The sequence below is a fragment of the Rhinoderma darwinii genome, chromosome 1 (genome assembly GCF_050947455.1).
Source record: "Rhinoderma darwinii isolate aRhiDar2 chromosome 1, aRhiDar2.hap1, whole genome shotgun sequence".
In the NCBI taxonomy this organism is placed as follows: Eukaryota; Metazoa; Chordata; class Amphibia; order Anura; family Rhinodermatidae; genus Rhinoderma; species Rhinoderma darwinii.
In genome coordinates, this window is record NC_134687.1 from 465,492,006 (window position 1) to 465,512,548 (window position 20,543).

Sequence of the window (20,543 nt, forward strand, 5' to 3'; positions counted from 1 at the left end):
CTGATGGCACATCACTCCAGGTCGGTAAGGAAAGGAGTTCTTCCACATTTTTGAGGAATGCCTACAAGTGTACAATGCAATTCATATTTATGACAAATGTTTCCCAGCAAACTTATTCTCAAGCAAAACATACGCCTTGCCGGAAATACATGCATCCTCAGCATTAAAGTTCTTATTTTATGCCGACTTAGTTTATAGGTATATATATTACTTAACCGATTAATTATAATGGAAATATACATGGGGATGATACAGTGCTTCAATTAGGCTATAACATAGGCCAATGAATCTGGTATTAGATGTAGCGGCATTTTAGTGCAGTTCTGCAGAATCATCTGTGCTCACAGATAAATCTTTTACAAAAGCAAATGCACAACACTGCAAAATGTAGCAACTCATTTTTTTATGTAGCATTAAAGCTTCTGTAGCTTTTTAATACCAAGAGAAGTGTCTTCGGAATTTGCAATCTCTTGACTGGAAATTGGAAGATTATTCCATTTTGTTAAATGGAGAAGCTGAAAAAATGGTAACAATGAGCCCACATTGTTTATATCAGCTTCTGAGTCATGTTTTTGAGGGGGCTTCACAACTGGCCAATGGACCACAACAGAGCTGCAAGTTACATTTTAATATCATTGTACAAAACTTTTTCTTTAAATACTAGAACTGTACTCTTTTAGACTGTGGTTGCTTTAAAGAGGCTCTGTCACCAGATTTTGCAACCCCTATCTGCTATTGCAGCAGATCGGCGCTGCAATGTAGATTACAGTAACGTTTTTATTTTTAAAAAACGAGCATTTTTGGCCAAGTTATGACCATTTTCGTATTTATGCAAATGAGGCTTGCAAAAGTACAACTGGGCGTGTTGAAAAGTAAAAGTACAACTGGGCGTGTATTATGTGCGTACATCGGGGCGTGTTTACTACTTTTACTAGCTGGGCGCTCTGATGAGAAGTATCATCCACTTCTCTTCAGAACGCCCAGCTTCTGGCAGTGCAGTTCTGTGACGTCACTCACAGGTCCTGCATCGTGTCGGCACCAGAGGCTACAGTTGATTCTGCAGCAGCATCAGCGTTTGCAGGTAAGTAGCTACATCGACTTACCTGCAAACGCCGATGCTGCTGCAGAATCATCTGTAGCCTCTGGTGTCGATGTGTCCTCGCTCGTCTGACACGATGCAGGACCTGTGAGTGACGACACAGCGTGATCTCTGGAGAACACGCTGTGTCTGCACTGCCAGAAGCTGGGCGTTCTGAAGAGAAGTGGATGATACTTCTATGCACAACGCCCAGCTAGTAAAAGTAGTAAACACGCCCCAATGTACGCACATAATACACGCCCAGTTGTACTTTTGCAAGCCTCATTTGCATAAATACGAAAATGGTCATAACTTGGCCAAAAATGCTCGTTTTTTAAAAATAAAAACGTTACTGTAATCTACATTGCAGCGCCGATCTGCTGCAATAGCAGATAGTGGTTGCTAAATCTGGTGACAGAGCCTCTTTAACCAAGAACATACCCATAAAACACTTCACCCAATAATCACCTCCAATTCAATTATACCACAAGTTTCCATTTACAGCTTGTGGTTAAATAATCTATAGTACTCAATTTCCAAACTTGAAACCTATTCCCCAATCCACCCTGACATGCCCACATTTTCACAGGCCCTCATTTCTTTCTAGGTAGGTCTTGCCCCTTGCACACTGCTGAGAATTCAGAGTACTGCAGAAAGTGGCACTGTAGAGGGGAATATATTTAGAGATCTCTTATTCAGCACTATAGAATAAGAAGGGTTACCTGGGTCAAGTTTCCTGCTGTGTCCTTCGACAAGGATTTATTTGGCAGGATCTGCGGGAAAACTTCCAAGTAGCCCAAGACAAGCTGTGAGTGGAAAGATCTCCCTCTGTCTTGGGTCAGATTTGTTATAATGGGAACATAGGCATCTGTGGAGACCTAGTAAAATTAAATAAAGAAAGTTTGTATTAAAATGTCAACGATTCATGATCTGGAACAGGGTGTTACATTTACTGAAATGTGCAGCACAATGTGACTTTCCCCTGGTCATTGTTTTCACATAGAAAAATGCAGTAATTAAGAAATTGAATAAGACGTAATAAACAAAATGTTGGTCAATCTGTCTAGCAATTGCCTTATGGTTGCTATTGCTACAATGGCCCACATTTACTAATGCAGTCTAATAGTTAGAACTTAAACAGGCAGGCACAAAATGCACCAAATTTATCACAGTGGGGCAAACAGCATGATTATTTTGGCGCATCTTGCATGACCTGACACATTTCTCTTCCTTACACATCTGTTGATTTGGCTTATATTGGCTTATTTTGCAACAGAATTTTGTGCCAGTTTTTTGGCACATTTTTGGCGTATATTGACACATTTTAAGACACACTCCTTTCCAGCAAGTCACGCCCCTTTCCCTCTAAACCACGTGCCATTTTTTGAACAATTTTAAAAGTGTCTAGTGAGGTGAAAATATAAAAATTGCGCCAAACTGACCCAATATGTGCCACAATTTTGTGAATTTTTCGACACTTTCTAGACACAGTAGTAAATCTGCTCTTAGCTACCGATGGCCAATTTGGGCAGAATCTGGTACCAGTATACCTGTGTATGGGTTCTATAGAACAACCCTAACCAGGTGATATTGGGGGAACCAGAGATTGCCTGTCTGCATTTTTATCAGATTTCTAGTGTTTCCTCTTTGTTCTGACTTCATTGACATAACCAGACAAGCTCGGACATATGAATCTGCATGTTATGGGAAGATTTTTCTACCAACAGTTGGAATATATGACTTCTATAGCTAGTTTCATGTAAATTATACAAAATAACACAATACAGTAAACACCACTTGTACAGAAACAATTACTGATAATGGTATATGGATGTAGCCATCTTTATCTTGACTCTGATAACTTGCTGCAGCATGATATCACATAACAAACGTCATTGAAAACTCATTGAAAAAGTCAAGATAAAGCATCTCTCCACTATGTATTTAATGCGTTAAAAGTCAAGCTAAAGACGGGTACATCTGTAGTGCATACAATTCCATAACTGTCTAATGCTGAACTGGGTGTTGTAACACATTTCAAAAAACTGCAATTTGACTGCACCATGTGAATAGACCCTAAGGGTATGTGCACACGATAACTGCATTTACGTCTGAAATTACGGTGCTGCTTTCAGGAGAAAACCGCTCCTGAATTTCAGACGTTTTTGCATGAACTCGCGCTTTGCGGGGCGTCCATTACGGACGTAATTTGGAGCTGTTCTTCATTGGATTCAATTAAAAACGGCTCCAATTACGTCCCAAGAAGTGTCCTGCACTTCTTTGACGAGGCTGTTATTTTACGCGCCGTCTTTTGACACCGACACGTAAAATGACAGGTCGTCGGCACAGTACATCGGCAAACCCATTGAAATGAATGGACAGATGTTTGCCGACGTATTGGAGCCATGTTTTCAGGCGTAATGTGAGGCGTAAAACGCCTCCATTACGCCTGAAAATAGGTTGTGTGAACCCAGCCTTAGGGTTAACAAGTAAGCATATGCTGTAACAGAATAGGTCATTTTAAGAAATCTCCAACCCTTACCAACTAGGGATGCACGATGCATCGAAACTTTGATACTGTTTCGATACCGTGCACCATCAAATTGTTCAATACTGTTATTTCATGTATTTCGATACTAACCTGTGCCACCGCACAGCTTAGCATTGTAACACATGAACGTTGTTAGAGCGGGGTTGCGGCTCTGTGATACAGTCATTGCCCCGCTCCTGAGTCCTGACAAGTGTGCGTGCAGTCAGCATAAGGTGATGCGACCAGCGCTGCACTAATGAGCGGCGGCACTGAAGACAGAACATGGCAGGCGCACTGCAAAACACCCCCATGTTCTGTCTTTAGCATCACCTCATGCTGACTGCACGCACACACTTGTTGTCAGGAGCAGGGCAATGGCTGTATTACACAGCATCAGGCCCGCTCTAACGGTGGAAATCTGTGAAACCGCTAATTTCCGCCGCTATTCCCCTGAATGCTGCATTCAAACCTGACCGCAGCATTCAAGGGAAAAATGCAAAGAGAGATGCCCCTTGGATCACGTCACAGGGAATGAGGGACATACCATATATGGGCAGACAGCCCAGGGTCCATTGAAGGAGCCCAGGACTGTCTGACCATATTTCTTGTTGTTAGGGCATACTTAGATACATATGTCCTAACAACTGCCTGTGTATCATCAGTATACAGGCTAATGTACTGGCATTTAGATGTATGACGGTACATTAACCCTTTAATGACCGCCGATAAGCCTTTTCACGGTGGTCATTAATGGGCTTTATTCTACAGCGCCGCCATTCCATGGCGCTGCATTAGAATAAAGTAAACAGAGCAGCGAGCCGTGAAATCTCCCTGCTCTCAGCTGCCAGAGGTAGCTGAGGGCTGGGGGCGTCCCTGCTCGACCGGCTGAGATTGATATTAGTATCGATCTCAGACGTTTAACCCCTCAGATGCGGTGCTCAATAGCGTGCACCACATCTGAGTGGTTTTGGAGAGAGGGAGGGAGCTCCCTCTCATCCCACTGACACCCGGCGATAAAATCGCTGACTGTCTGTGTCTCTGATGGCAGCCGGGGGCCTACTAAAGGCCCCCAAGTCTGCCTGTAGTAAATGCCTGAGGCATGACCTAGCAGATGCCTGTCCGTTTTAAACGGACAGGCAGTAATACACTGCAATACAAAAGTATTGCAGTGTATTATAATAGCGATCAGACGATCGCATAGTGAAGTCCCCTAGTGGGACTAGTATAAAAGTAAAAAAAAGTTGATTAAAGTTAATAAAAAATAAATAAATTAAAAACCCACTTTTTCCCCTTGCAAAATGCTTTACTATTAAAAAAAATCCACAATAAAGCAAAAAATGTACACATATTAGGTATCGCCGCGTCCGTAACGACCCCAACTATAAGGGTATGTTCACACGTAGTCAACCAAAACGTCTGAAAATCCAGAGCTGTTTTCAAGGGAAAACAGACCCTGCTTTTCAGACGTTTTTTTACCAACTCACATTTTTCGCTGCGTTTTTCGCGCCGTTTTCGCGGCGTTTTTTACGTCCGTTTTTGGAGCTGTTTTAATTGGAGTCTATGAGAAAACAGCTCCAAAAACGTCTGAAAGAAGTGTCCTGCACTTCTTTTGACGAGGCTGTATTTTTACGCGTCGTCGTTTGACAGCTGTCAAACGACGATGCGTAAATAACAGGTCGTCTGCACAGTACGTCGGCAAACCCATTCAAATGAATGGGCAGATGTTTGCCGACGTATTGGAGCCGTATTTTCAGACGTAAAACGAGGCATAATACGCCTCGTATACGTCTGAAATTTGGCCGTGTGAACATACCCTAAAGCATTACATTATTTAACACGCACTGTGAACGCCATAAAAAATAAAATAATAAACAATGGAAAAATTGCTGTTTTCTGTTAATCCTGACTTTAAAAAAAATTGATAAAAAGTGATCAAAAAGTCGCATCAAATGGTACCAATAAAAACTACAAGTCGTCCCGCAAAAAACAAGACCTTACACAGCTATGTCGACGCAAAAATATAAAAGTTATAGCTCTTCAAATGTGACAATGGAAAAATGTAAAAAATGGCTTGGCCATTAGGGCCCAGAATGCAAGCAAAGGGAAGGGGTTAAAGATTAAAAATAAAAAAGTAAAAACATAAAGTAATGTTAAATAAAAAAAATATACATACACATTTTTTACAATAAACATTAAAATAAGTCTCAATACATAATATATACACATATTCGGTATTGGCGCGGCCATAATAACCTGCACAACTAATTTTTTGCATCATTTATGATGTGTACGCTATAAAAAAATTAAATAAAAACTTCTTTCACTTATTATTTTAAGGCACGAGGTATTATGAATTTAACCTCCATGTGCCTCACATTAATAGTAATTAACCCCATCATGTACCCCACACATTAACCCAATGTTGTCCATTATGACTGAGGATCATGATGGGGTTAATTACTATTAATGTGAGGCACATACAAAATTCATCATCTCACCACGTGCCTCACATAAGAAAATGGAAGAACTTTTTTTTTTTTTTTTGTTGGCAAAGTATCGTTTTGGTATCGAAAATCACAATACTGCACAAAGTATCGGTATCGAAGTCCAAATTCTGGTATCGTGACAACCCTATTACAAACAGACTACTCTTACCGTCAGGTGTGATTTGCCCGGGGCACTGGATATTGTTGCAGTAGCAAAAGTTTCTTCCCCTGAGAAGAAATGAACAATTAATATGGTTTATTCAGGGCAAAGAGGCTAACTAGACAGGTGTTAAAGGATTTAGCATGAGGGGCATGAGCTTCATAAATGGCACGCATTAACACATTATTATTTGCTATTCTCGCATGCACTTCCATGTCATAATTGTGTTACAACATGGTCATACTTTAAATTATATGTGTTGCTTTAAAACTCAATTTACTCCCATTATGCACTACTGTAACTTCACCATGTCAGAAAGACTAGTGTACATAAGTCCATTATTACCATCCTCCTTTTTTATATTAGAGATCTGCAGAAACAGTCATTCCATAATAAATAAGTATTATTAGTATTGCTCCCTGTACAGGCATGAAGGTTCAGATAGTAAAGCAGGAGAGCTGAAAGTAGGTGCAATACATTGTAGATTTCCTGTCAGCAGACACAAAATGTTTTATGGTAGCCTGCCTCAGACAGAATACAAGCCACAGATGGCAGCCTTTATTCTGGTGCAACAGGAAGGGAATGGGATTCCCAACTGCTGTACATATCTTTTATCAGCCAATTGATTTCAATGACAACTGTGAAATGCTTCATTTGTCATGGGGTGAAATCAAGGAATCTTACCCCACAGATTACTGCTGATCACTGGGGATCCGAGCAGCAGATCACCCTGTTATCATCGTATCACACAGGGATTGTCTAAAGCGGGCAACATTTTTAATATCGTTCAACCTTGTCATACGTGTGCATGAGTGAGAACAATGTAGAAATACATACACATTGGCAAAAATACTACTTGTTTACAGTCAGGTTAACTTTTGTCTAGAATGAATTAAAGGGGTTGTCCCAAGATCAACATTTATCACATATCTACAGGATCGGTGATAAATGTCTAATCTCTGAGACCTCCACTGATCTCTAGATCGGAGGTCTTGAGCCCAGCATTCCTTCTTACTGCACCTGCCGCAGTGAGGAGGAGCTTCAATGGAGCGGCGGACAAGTATGTGCCCTGCCGCTCCATTTAATGTCTACGGGGCTGACAGAAACAGCCGAGTGCTTTACTCCTTTAAATAGGCATGTCATGTAATATTCTCTGCTATTCTGTGTCATAAAATTGCTGGTGCTAGAAAGGTTAATATTAGCACTGAGAACAATCGTTCTTGTGCATGTTTAATAAGTGCCAACAGGAGAGCAGTGCGGAAATTCCTGAATCCTGCGCTGGCTGAACAGTTATCCAGCTGCAAGGAGACATCTGCAGAAGTGCAGCAACTACGACTTCTATACTAAAGGGGAAATTCTAAGACTTTTATAACTATCATATAGTTTCCTTTAAAATATATTTTCCCATTGAGTGCTGACTATTGTATAGACAGAAACATTTTTGAAGTCTATACAAGCCTCCATTACGTCTGAAAAGAGGTCGTGTACACATACCCTTAGGCGTTTTACGCCTCAAATTACGCCTGAAAAGACGGCTCCAATACGTCGGCAAACATCTGCCCATTGCTTGCAATGGGTCTTACGATGTTCTGTGTAGACGAGCTGTCATTTTACGCGTCGCTGTCAAAATACGGCGCGTAAAATGACGGCTTGTCAAAAGAAGTGCAGGACACTTCTTGGGACGTTTTTGGAGCCGTTTTCTCATAGACTCTATTAAAACAGCTCCAAAAACGGCCGTAAAAAAACGCAGCGAAAAACGCTGCGAAAAACGCGAGTTGCCCAAAAAACTTCTGAAAATCAGGAGCTGTTTTCCCTTGAAAACAGCTCCGTAATTTCAGACGTATTTTGTTAATCGTGTGAACATACCCTTAGCCTTTATTGTAACTAGAGTGTAAGCACTACCATCATCCATAATCATTACAGAGAGTGCTTGAAACCATCCCGACAGGTACCCCTTAAATGAGAACATATATACAAAATGTTATCAAAGCTGCAAAAGTGGACATTTAATGGTCTGGAATATGACATTAAAGAGGGAAAAAGAAGCAGGTCCCACTTGCTGACTATATAGTACCAGCACTTTCTATCTCCCAGTTTTGGCAGGAACCTGTCAAGTGACCCCCCAGACTCTGAGATTACTCACAAGGGAAGTGGCATATATGCAAGCTCCCTGATGGGCAGTGTAAGAGATCATTAAGTGGGTGTAATCCTGCCCTCTAGTTTAGCATTATTAGGGCATCAATACAATGTAAAGCATCTAGCCCTGGTGACTGGTTCCCTTTAAGGACAAAAATCTAATTCATTAATAGTATTTACACTTGCAAAATTTCACATGCTATTTTTAGGCAAAATACAAAAAAATATAATAATGTTGAGAGAAATTTTATGCAATTAGAATATAGGCAATATATTGTGTTGACTTTAACTCAGCAGGAGTCCTCTCTATATTAGTGTACCTTGTATTCCAGCTACATTATTTACAAACCACTATCACATGCTAACATTGGATTTGCAATAAATGTGTTTTCCCACCATTGTAAGTGATGGCAAATTGCTAGGATATGCCATCACTTACTGATCAGTAGCGGTGACTGCAAGACCCCAACAGATCCTTAGAATGCTGCAGCTCATCCATAATGTTTTACTGCACAGCGATGTCTATGAAACTGCAACAACCAATGAATGGGGCTGTGTTGCTATTCCCTGTACGTAAAATCCAATGGGACCTCGATTCCTTCGTTCTCAGGTTTGGCAGAGTCTCGGAGTTGGGACCCCTACCAATGAGAATGTTTTGTGATATCCTAGCGATTTGCTATAACATTCTATGATGGGAATACCCCTTTAATACATATTTGGTTATTGTTGAAAGCAACCCTCCAGTGACTATACACTGAAAACGTATAGTCAATTTACCTACTGGCCCGCTCCTGAATGATCTGGCCTTCGTTCCTGGATTCTGGTGCCCCATTTTCCTCTCTCCACAGTTTAAAACTTTGCTATAGAGATCTTCTTTGGAAGTCTGAGACAGGCCCTCACCTCCTCCACTGCCTTCCGATAGGCGAGCGCTGATCACACAATGGCCGACATCATAAACGCTCAATCATCGCAGGGCAAAGGAGGGGGTGGGAGCATGCCTCAGATTTCCAAAGAAGTTTTTCATAGCAAAGTCTAAGATTGGGGTGGCTATCTTGGAGAGCAGAAGTCAGGGGTCCGAAACCCAGGAATGGAGGCTAGAACCATCAGTAGCAGGGCAGCGGGTAATGTATAGTCAATTCTTTTTTTGGACTGGAGGGTCGCTGATAAATCAGTTTTATCTCTCTCAGAATCAGATGAAGGCTACTTAGTTTTCATATTATTATGATGCCCCAAACAGATCAATTATAGATAATGTCATATAAAAAAAAAATCATTTAAAATCAGTGAGTAAATGTTTTTCATAGACATGTCAGTAGTAAGGCCTATGTTAGCATAAGTAATCTTTTATGTATAAATATACATGAAATCAAGAAGCGACATACACTGATGTTGCTTACCAAAATAACATACCAATGGCAGCTGTAAAATAGTGGTGAATCTCAAATGTATTGAGCGCTCTCTCCCAAATGATGAACTCATCGAAAACTCCGTTCACATAATGCTTGGAAGGATCACTGTTTGTTCCCACAACCAAGCTGTCATTGTTATCCCCATAACTTTGGGAAACTTGACCCCTGGAATCACTGGCATTGAATGTGCCATTTACATAAACCTTCAAGCCCTCGCTGGAAGTCCAGGTAAAAAGAACGTGTGTCCAATAGAGACCTTAAAGCCAAGTGAGAAAACATAAATGTACCTTAGGAATGCTGTGAATTATAATATTGGGCAACAAAACGGCATTCGTTACAATGTTTTATTCTGTATTTTGACAAAATTTGACATACTATTTATTATAGATGACACGTGATTTATATAAAAATGAATGTCAATGATTTTTACCTGTGTAAATAGAATTAAGTATGTAAGTTAAATATACCCATTGACATTAACATTGTCTATAAAGCAATATAAATGAAAGGTATATAAAAACTACAAACACCACCACTTATACATGCATTTGTACCTATGGTGCAAGACAGAATTAATATTGGAGAAAATTATTAATTTAGTGCATACGAAGATATAGAGGTGTAGTAAACTAGGGTTTATTAATTACAGCCGACATTGTCATTTGCCACAACTCATTCAGATATCAAAATGTGGTGTTTTTTTTGCATAGGACTCCAGGTAAAGCTATTGCATTATTTATTTAGACCTTGGGCACAGAGTACGTACATCATCGTACATATGCTGCTCGATGGTGCCTCCGTACAGCACTGAAATACAGACATGCTTCTAGCAGTAAATACCTACATACTACAGGGTCCGTTTGAGCATGCCACGATTATCTATCACAGTCAATATGAATAGTATTTTGTACAGAGCCAAAACATGAGCCCTTAATTATAAATGGCCAATGCGGATTTTACCCTGGTCGATAAAAATCAATGTCCCCAATGCTGCAAGGCAGACATCCTATCACACCAAGGTTGACATATTTTACAGTTATTTACCCAGTTATTTGCATGCAATAAGTATTTTACACTAGTTAAGCCCATTGCCACACAACCTATAGTACAGTAGTAAGCCTCCTCCTACTACTAGAAACCACTAGAAGAAAGGACTCTCTTAGGGAACTCCACACTATTTCATACGTTTTTTACTGCGTAAAATAGTGCGGATTTTTGCTCTGATTTTTTGATGCGTTTTTTTCAAGGGCTGTGTGATGGTGATTTATTCTTCCTGTGATTTCATTTACACCCCCTGTAAGAAATTCTGCAGCGTTTCCGCAGCAAATTACGCAGTACATCAGAAAAATACAGGAAAAAAGTCAATTTTCCGCAGCAATAATTGACACGCTGCAGGAATAAAATTACGAACCGCAGGTGAATTTCTGGATGGAATTTTTCCACAACATGTAAATAACATTTGTTAAATCACACCCACTTTGCGGTTACTGTATTCCGCTGCGTATTTTACGTCCGCAATTCCGGATGAAAAATTCGCTGCAATTCCTTTACGTGTAGACAAGCCCTTAATTTCTGTAGCAATAGGCACTGGCCTTCGGTATTTTATGATAATCCCAGCCCTATTCCCACTATTCATGCAATAATGTGCTAAAATAAAATGTAAACTTCTCAGTATTATCTTCTAATTCTAATCATCCAGCTTCATCTTGACTATAAATGACAAGAATTCAGAGCAACTGGGACATGACTGACAACTAGGGAGAAACCACTATAAATATACCCATGCGCTGTGAAATCTGTTATTACCTTTATTATATTGATATATACAGACGTGGTAAATATATAAAGCGTTGAGCGTCGCATTCTGGTTCACTGCACACAAATCTTCTTTTATTAAAATAGAGAGTACATTTCATTTAATTGCCCATTGAACCCTTATATACAATGCCAAATACTAGTCCTTCAGCATTACTTCAGGAATGACAGCTTACGTGATTTTATTTCTTTTTTTAAATGTCAAGTCTTTCAGAGTAATAAAGAAAAGAATATAGTACTATTTCCAGACTTGGAAACTGTTCATGAGCAGTCACAATGACTACTCACGATTCATAAGTTACTGTATTTTTCTGACTATAAGATTCACTTTTTGGCTGGAAAAACTGTGCTGAAAGGTTTGTCTGTCTAATAGATTTAATGGGATGGCAAGAGTAAAAAAGTCATATATTCCTGAAAAACATCTTAGATCTCCATTATGTTAATAAACATATAAATGTATGTAAGTGATAATAAATAATTATGGTAACACTGACAATTTACAGGAGGATCGGGGTGTAGCTATAGGGGGTGCAGATGTAGCAGTGGCACCCGAGCCCTGGTGTCTGAGGGGACTTAAAGATCCCCCTTCCACATAAGAAAACACCAATATTATATATCATCTATACAGTGTTTGCATCATGGCCCTGTAGCTTCACGTTACACCTCTGAGGAGGATTACAGTTAGGTACAATAACCAAAAAAAGCTATAACATTTATTCACACACACATATATATATATATATATATATATATATATATATATATATATATATATAGTGTAAAGAAGAGGTGGCCTACAGCAATAGTTAAAACGGGGCATAATCTGCTACTGGTAAATATCATCACACACCTAACTACCTTCCACAGTAGCAATTGGTGCCTGTTTGCTCCCAATTACCATTCCCCGATCCTTAGGATGATTATACACCTTTTTTTTCCAATGTTGTACACTCTCTGTGGAGTGAGGATCTCTGTACAGGTTCTTACCACACATTGAAATATGTGACAAATATGTGGGACACTTGTTATCCCCTTGGGCTGCCTATAAGGTGCATATGCCAATGCACAGATATTGTATCTGGTATAAACCTGATGACTTTGTATTTACATGTTCAACAGAACTACCGCTAACCATAAGTGGGCCGATTCTTTTATTTTGTCTAAGCACAGGGTCTCTCTCCAGTTTTATCAGATTTGTATGGAAAGTGTAAACTGTGGACAGGCTTTCGTAGTTCATTTAAGGCTAGCAAAATGGAAATAATTAATTGATAAATAAGATCAATTCTTCAACTAGATCATTCACTGGATCACATGTATATTAGTAAATTGCCCTAAATCATTGATAAACCAGCTTCCAACATATAATCTAGCATAAGACTGAATGTGACAGGTACCTGGGGCTTTAATGCTTGCTCTCCACAGTTTTGAGTCACTACGAGTGTAAACTTCCACATAACCATCATGTTCGTCTGAGTAGATTTCAAATCCATGAGAAGTGACTTTTTTCCCAAAAGCCTGTGCTTGTCGGGCCTTATGGCCTCCGTTTTGAGACGGTTCATGCTGGTAAGAGTGGGTATAGGTATTCTGTTTCTTATCTTGTTGGTCCTGGATTTTCCAAAAAAATGAGAACGAGACACCTGGTTTTGGAGGAAAAAGGAACATTTATACAACACATACTAAAAGAAGGTAGAAATTATAGAAGAATAGTAAAATTTTAAAAGATCAATCATATTAAAAAGGTTGTCCGCTTTTTATATTTTTTCATTTATTTATATACTTATTTGTAGAATAGGAGGATATAAAGTTTTCTGATATACATGTATTAGAAATTCTGCTCACCTGCCTTTCTTATAACCTTGCACTAGATCCCTGTATCTGCACAGTAAAGGCAAAGCCCCAGGTGGCGGAATTACTCTGGAATTCCGCTGCGGACACTCCGCAGCGTTAATCCGCAGCGGACCCGTTTCCCCATTGCCTTCCACTTCTTTTTAGTAGGCTTCGTTTAGACGAGGTGGAAAATTCCGCTGCGGAGCATAGGCTGCGGTGCGGAATTTAGTGTCCGCAGCATACAATGGATGTTGCGGACCAGTGGCGGACTGGTTGCGGACTCATTGCGGAAGTTCTCCATTGACTTCAATGGAGATTCTAAATTCCGCAATGAAGTCCGCAGATGTCATGTACATGTTATGTGTGCTGCGGATGCGTATTGCTTTTTTAACATGACATTTCTTCATTCTGGCTGGACCTATGTATTTCTAGGTCTACAGCCAGACTGAGGAAGTCAATGGGGCTCCCGTAATTACGGGTGACTATGTGCGTGCACCCGTAATTACGGGAGCGTTGCTAGGCGACGTCAGTAAATAGTCACTGTCCAGGGTGCTGAAAGAGTTAAGCGATCGGCAGTAACTGTTTCAGCACCCTGGACAGTGACTACCGATCCCAATCTACAGCAACCTGTAAAAAAAATAGAAGTTCATACTTACCGAGAACTCCCTGCTTCTTTCTCCAGTCCGGCTTCCCAGGATGACGTTTCAGTCTAAGTGACGGCTGCAGCCAATCACAGGCTGCAGCGTTCACATGGACTGCCGCGTCATTCAGGGAGGTCGGGCTGGATGCCGAAAGAGGGACGCGTCACCAAGACAATGGCCGGTAAGTATGAAATTCTTTTACTTTCACTAGGGAAAGTGCTGTCCCTTCTCTCTATCCTGCACTGATAGAGAGAAGGGAAGTACTTTCACCTCAATACGCAGCAGCTAGTCCGCATCAATTTACTGCACATTTTGGGCAGATCCGCCACAGAATCTGCAACGCAGATTCTGTGCGGCATTGATGCGGACAGTTGCGGAAGAAAACCGCTACGTGGGGCCATGCCCTAAAGGTATAGCCCACAGATTAGTCCTGTATAATGCATCCATGATCAAACTGAATAGGACTAAACATAGCATGAGTTATGGGACTACTTCACCGGTATAAGAAAGGTATATGAGCAGAATTTTAAATACAATATATTAGAAATCTGTATAACTTAAAATGTTATAAATAATTTTAATAAAACCTGGACAACCTATTCAAAAGGGATGTCCAGTCTTATGTAAACAGGAGCTGTCCTGTTTGGAAACCCCTTCCTGTGTTACAGGTCCCCCGAAAATGAGGGAAAATTAAATCAATGGACCGTCCACGTAATGAAGAGATAAGACAGGTCCTCCACAGGAAATTCCGCTCTTTGTAGGGCACCCCTCTCTCTTACACACATATGCCCTAAAAGGGCATATAAATAGGGATTACCTTAAAAAAACAACACCCCTTTAATTACTATATACCAAAAAGTTATACTACTTCCTAATGTACTTTTTAAGTTTAATTCATCAACTTTGCTCACTTGCTGCCAAGAATAGAAACAATCTTATTTACATTCAGAGGCTGAAAACCCATCCTGACCCTGCTCACAAATCTAAATGCTTGTTACAGCGTATCAATATAGATAGAGAAATCCATCAGTAGTCCAGGACATTGCAGGAGAAAGATTTGTGCTGCTTATGTGTTTTTCTCTAAGACGATTGCCTACATTGACAAATTGTAACAAACCCTCATGGGTGTGAGCAGTACTAGTTTAGGATGAGTTTTCAGCTTGTAAATTAAACAAAAATGTTTCAATTCCCAAACAGCAAGCACAGATCTTGAACATGCCAAAGAATTTAGACAAAAGGAATGTCTAAGGGCACGGCCAGACGTGGAGGAATTGCTGTGGAATTTCGCTGCGGACAGTCCGCAGTGGAATTCTCCTGCGGTCGTTTTTTACATTTGTTTCTATACATTTTTAGGTAAGTTAGTTCAGACGTTGCGGAAAACTCCGCTGCGGACCATAGACTGCGGTGCGGAATTTTCCCTCTGCAGCATGCACTCTGTTGCGGAGAAGAAGCAGAATTTAACTGCGGATTTCAGCCTTTGCAATGCAAAAACTGAAATCTGTGGCAAGTCCGCTGTCTTTTCTGCAACGTCTGAATTACCTGTCAAATATGCAAAGGTTGGTGCAGATTCGTTGCGTAATTGCCTCAAATCTGCACCAACATTTGCAGCGGAAAAACTCTGCCACGTCTGGCCGTGCCCTAAATGTTATATAACTTTTTCATTATATAAAGTTTGAACTTTAGACAATCCCTTTAAGATGGGAATGTGATATGTGGGGTCTGCATTACAAGACCCAGATAAATCTTAAATGTTAAAGAGGCTCTGTCACCAGATTATCAAATCCCTATCTCCTTTTCCATGTGATCGGCGCTGCAATGTAGATAACAGTAAAGTTTTTTGTTTTTTTTTAAACGATCATTTTTGGCTAAGTTATGAGCAATTTTATATTTATGCAAATGAGCCTTTCTAATGGACAACTGGGCGTGTTTTCTCTTATTTCCAGCTGGGCGTGTATTGTGTTTGTAACATCTGGGCATGTTTACTTCTTTCACTGCACAATCACACTGTGCTGTGGATCATGCTGGGCTGGAAGAATGAGAAGTGTATGACGCTGATTGGTCACTGATTGGTCAGCCTCATACACTCCTCTGTACAACACCCAGTTGGTAAAAAGTAAAAACACGCCCAGTTGTCCATTGAGAAACTCATTAGCATAAATCTAAACTAGCTCATAACTTGCTCAAAAATGATCGTTTTTCAAAATAAAAACCACTGCTGTTATCTACATTACAACGCCAATCAGATTATGTAGGAGACAGGGCATTTATAATCTGGTGACAGAGCCTCTTTAATTTCAAATCGTCAGTAAAAAAAAAATTATATATATATATATATATATATATATATATATATATATATATATATATATAATATCCAAGCACTAACCTTCTGGCCCACATGTACTTGGATCACTAATACAAGAGGTTTTGGAACTTCCAAAGTATAGCAGAGTAACTCCTTTCTGCTCATTAAGGACTATGCCATGATTGACAGTTCCTTCTACAATATCTAAGGAGAGAGCAGATACATTTTGACATTAGCCAACCTTATACTATCACAGCAGTCAGATAATATGCACTGCTATGTGTAATACTGAGCAGGCACATTTACACAACACACACACACGCGCACATATGCACACACACACACACACACGCGCGCGCGCGCGCGCGCGCGCGCGCGTGCACACACATAAAATTTGAATTATATCTCTCACTGCACCAATAAATTACAATATTCTAATAAATAATGTGCACATCTTTCACAACTTACATAAAATAAGACACAATACAAGGCTGCAAATCTAGACAGCAACAAGGTCTGGTGTGCTTCACATGTGCAATGCATTAATATTCATCCATATTTATTGACTTTTTTTTTTATCTGTTTGCCAATAAAGTCATCCATCTGTTCTCCCTTCAGGTTGTGCAAATGCAAATACTCCACCTCTGGCATTTCTAATATCCGTTTCCTATTATGCTATTTGTTTGTAGCTGTAGATGCTTAGAAGACAAACTTCAACTCATGCAAATTATTTGTGGAATCAAAAAGAACTGTCTTTCGATCTTAGGAAAAATTATGAATTAAATACAAGTTGCTTTATATGAAAATTATATTTTACATGAATCTTAAAGCTCCTGTCTAGAAAAATATATAATAAAGACATTTTATCACGGAATACTGTATAACAATTCCTTTTAAAAAAAAAAATCATATTTATTACATCTCGTACCTGCTTCAGTATTTTTTCAGATAACATTTTGTCTTTCCTACATTAATGTCTGAAACGTCTTTCTTCCACACGTAATGAATGTCCCATGCTCCTTAGTAGAGTCCTTGGAAAGAACAGATTATGGGCTAGTTCTTTGAATTGATCACACACAGGGGCGTAACTTGGAAGCTCTGGGCCCCATAGCAAACTTTTGGCTGGGCCCCCCTCCCCTCCTCTGGGTGCCACACACAGCCCCCACTTGTAGATAGTGCCCCCCTGTAGATTGTGCCATACAACCCCCCCTGTAGATTCTGCCAAGCAGCCCCTGTAGATAGTGCCATACAGCCCCCTTGTAGATAGTGCCATACAGCCCCCTGTAGATTATGCCAAACAGCGCACCTGTAAATTGTGCTATACAGCCCCCCTGTAGATTCTGCCATATAGCCCCCCTGTAGGCAGTGCTATGCTATACAGTCCCCCTGTAGATAGTGTCACATCCCCCTTGTAGATAGTGCCACACAGCCCCCTGCAGATAGTGCCTCCATTTCCCTTGTAGATAGTGCCCCCCCTTGTAAATAGTGCCACCCACCTCCTTTTAGATATACAGTCCCCACCTCCCACTTGTACACAGTACCCGCACCTTCCGTCTGTAGACAGTGCACGCCACCTCACCCTTGTAGTCAGTGCCATGCTGCCTCCACCTCCCCCTTGTAGATAGTGCTATACAGCCCACACCTCCCAATTGTAGACAATGCCATACATCCCCCCACCTCCCGTTTGTAGACAGTGCCATACAGCCTCCCACCTCCCCCTTGTAGATAGTGCCTTACAGCCCCCCCACTTCCCCCTTGTAGATAGTGCCATACAGCCCCCCACCACCCCCTTATAGACAGTGCCTCCCAAACAAATAAAACAAAAAAAATTATACTCACCTTGGCCCCATTCCGGTGATGAATGCAGCTGCTCCACAATGGCGACGGGATCCCTGCATAGGCCGGCATGATCCTGTCCCTGCGCCTGATAGGCTGCAGAATGAACAGCCTATAGCCTAGTAAATGGCATAGCAGGGAGCAACCACCCTGCTCTGCCATAGTGTACAATAGTATCTGCATCCTAAGGATGCAGATACTATTGAATGTAGCATTGCTAATGCTGTAGCAGCCATTTCGGCTGCTAGTGGCGCCACCGGACATGGGGGGGCCTGTGCCGGTGGGCGGCACGGGTCCCCTCATGCCGCGGGCAACGTAGCAGCCGCTATGGCTGCTACAGTGTTAGGTACGCCACTGACCACACATATACTTATACTTGTTAATAAATCACCTCTAAGGTGTCTTTTTTCCAAGCCCATCATGGCAAGCGACACCTCCCATCCCATTTAATAATCTAGTTGACAAATGAAAAGATCAATTTTACGGGATTGCCATTTAATGCCACAGACTTACTAGGAAAGTAACAACATGGTAACTAGGTCACGAGGATGACATCACTACTACTAATTACTATATCTGCATCACCATAGATTGGGCACACTAACACTGTTCTGCAGAGATAATGCACAATGCTACTGTGACTTCTGCGATTTGATCACCATGGATAGGGGAATTGTTTTATATTTGTTCTAGAATCTGATGCATGCCTGGACTCTGAAAATACAACTACCATTACAGTATAAGCATCAAGCCTAGAAATTCTGTAGACCATGTATCAAAAGTGTGTTGTAGAAAAAGTGGTCCTTTTGCCAACAGCAACCAATTAGAGCTCAGCTTTTAATTGTACTTGAAAAATTATACTTGGACTCTGATTAGTTCCTATGGGCAACAAGGCAGTATGATACACTTATGTCTATATGTGTCTATAAGTCCTGAGCAATCAATTCGGCTCGATTTCTGACAGTAAGCATGGCGGGAACAAGAAGTGAAATAATTTTATGAACATTTAAACTTGCATCCTCCCATCACATTTATTTCCATGAGAATTTCCGTTGTAATATACATAAAACTGTATGGCACACGTTATATGTTTGTGTGGCAGTCGTGACTGAGCCTTATGCCAAATACAAGCAGAAGTTTTCTGTATGAACGGTCATGTAACTCATAAATATGTTACGCTGAACCCAGCATTTCAAACACATAACCCCTTTCGTCTTGATATTTTCATAAAATAACAAATGAAAATCTGTCCTTCGGGTCAGTGTTTATTCTTTCCCCTTTGTTCTCTCTCGCCAGTTCCCTCAGTGATTTAGATCATAGTTACTTTGGCAAACGTTTCCTCTTATTGAGCCACGATTTATCTGAGGAAGGTCTGGGAGGACGGAAATGTAATTGATTGATTGTACTAAATCTACAAGTGATATTTTCAAGTGAATTAAAAGACTGTGGGTTTACAAGTCAGTGTTTGTCATGAATATTTTACCTGAAGGCTTGATATCATTTCATTGTGAATGTTGTCTGTCTACATAACCTATTTCTGTTGTTTTTGTCTTGTAGACACCTTGATGTAGTCATATTACCATCCTCGAAGGAATATTGTTTCAGAGTGGTATATTGTGGCGCTTCAAAATGGGATGACATTAGACATGGGGATCAATACACTGTACACTTCCCCATCGCCAGTAACGCCACTAGTTAAAAATAAATTCTAAAAGTTGTTACGTTAGACATTTCATGACATGTTTAAAAAGTGTATTTTACAATTTTGTACAAATAAAGCTTATTCATTGCACAGTATAATGAAACGTTATACAACTTTCTAATATACTTTGTGTTTCAATTCCACACCATTTTCAATGTCTCTGCTTGCTGTCAGTCAGTGAAGACATTATTATGTCCTGGACAGTTTGCTATAATGTATCAGTGAATAAAATGTAACATCCTGGAGTCCAGACTTTTTCACTCACGCAGAATTGCCTAGACTGGATACAGTTATGGCCGCTATCTCACAGCAGTATTTTGATTAGTATTTGCATCGTATTTATAAGCCAAAACCAGGAGCGGAATCCTCAGAGAAAAATTATAATGGAAAGATTGTAACTTCTTTCATGTTTTGCACCCACTTCTAGTTTTGGCTTATAAATACTGATGGAAAATACTTCCCAAAATACTGCCATGTGGAAGTGGCCTGTAACAAATTCTCAGTACTAGGCCTGTACAAATTTTCAACTTCTGGATGTAAACAAACATATTCCCATTCATGGACAAATGGAAATATTGATAATGATGAGGAATTTATACTCAAAGTATGTTAGAAAGC

At 40.3% G+C, this 20,543-nt stretch overlaps 1 protein-coding gene across 1 annotated transcript in view; it reads right to left on the minus strand.

Moving 5' to 3' along the window:
* Nucleotides 1-20,543, minus strand: part of ADGRD1 (adhesion G protein-coupled receptor D1) — a 717,614-nt gene that overhangs the window by 607,732 nt on the left and 89,339 nt on the right. The window contains exons 4-9 of the mRNA XM_075854444.1: nucleotides 16,469-16,591; nucleotides 13,009-13,251; nucleotides 9,801-10,055; nucleotides 6,264-6,322; nucleotides 1,801-1,956; nucleotides 2-61 (exon numbers count right to left, since the gene is read on the minus strand). Coding sequence (XP_075710559.1) covers nucleotides 2-61; nucleotides 1,801-1,956; nucleotides 6,264-6,322; nucleotides 9,801-10,055; nucleotides 13,009-13,251; nucleotides 16,469-16,591 — 896 coding nt within the window. The remainder of the gene's footprint in view (nucleotide 1; nucleotides 62-1,800; nucleotides 1,957-6,263; nucleotides 6,323-9,800; nucleotides 10,056-13,008; nucleotides 13,252-16,468; nucleotides 16,592-20,543) is intronic.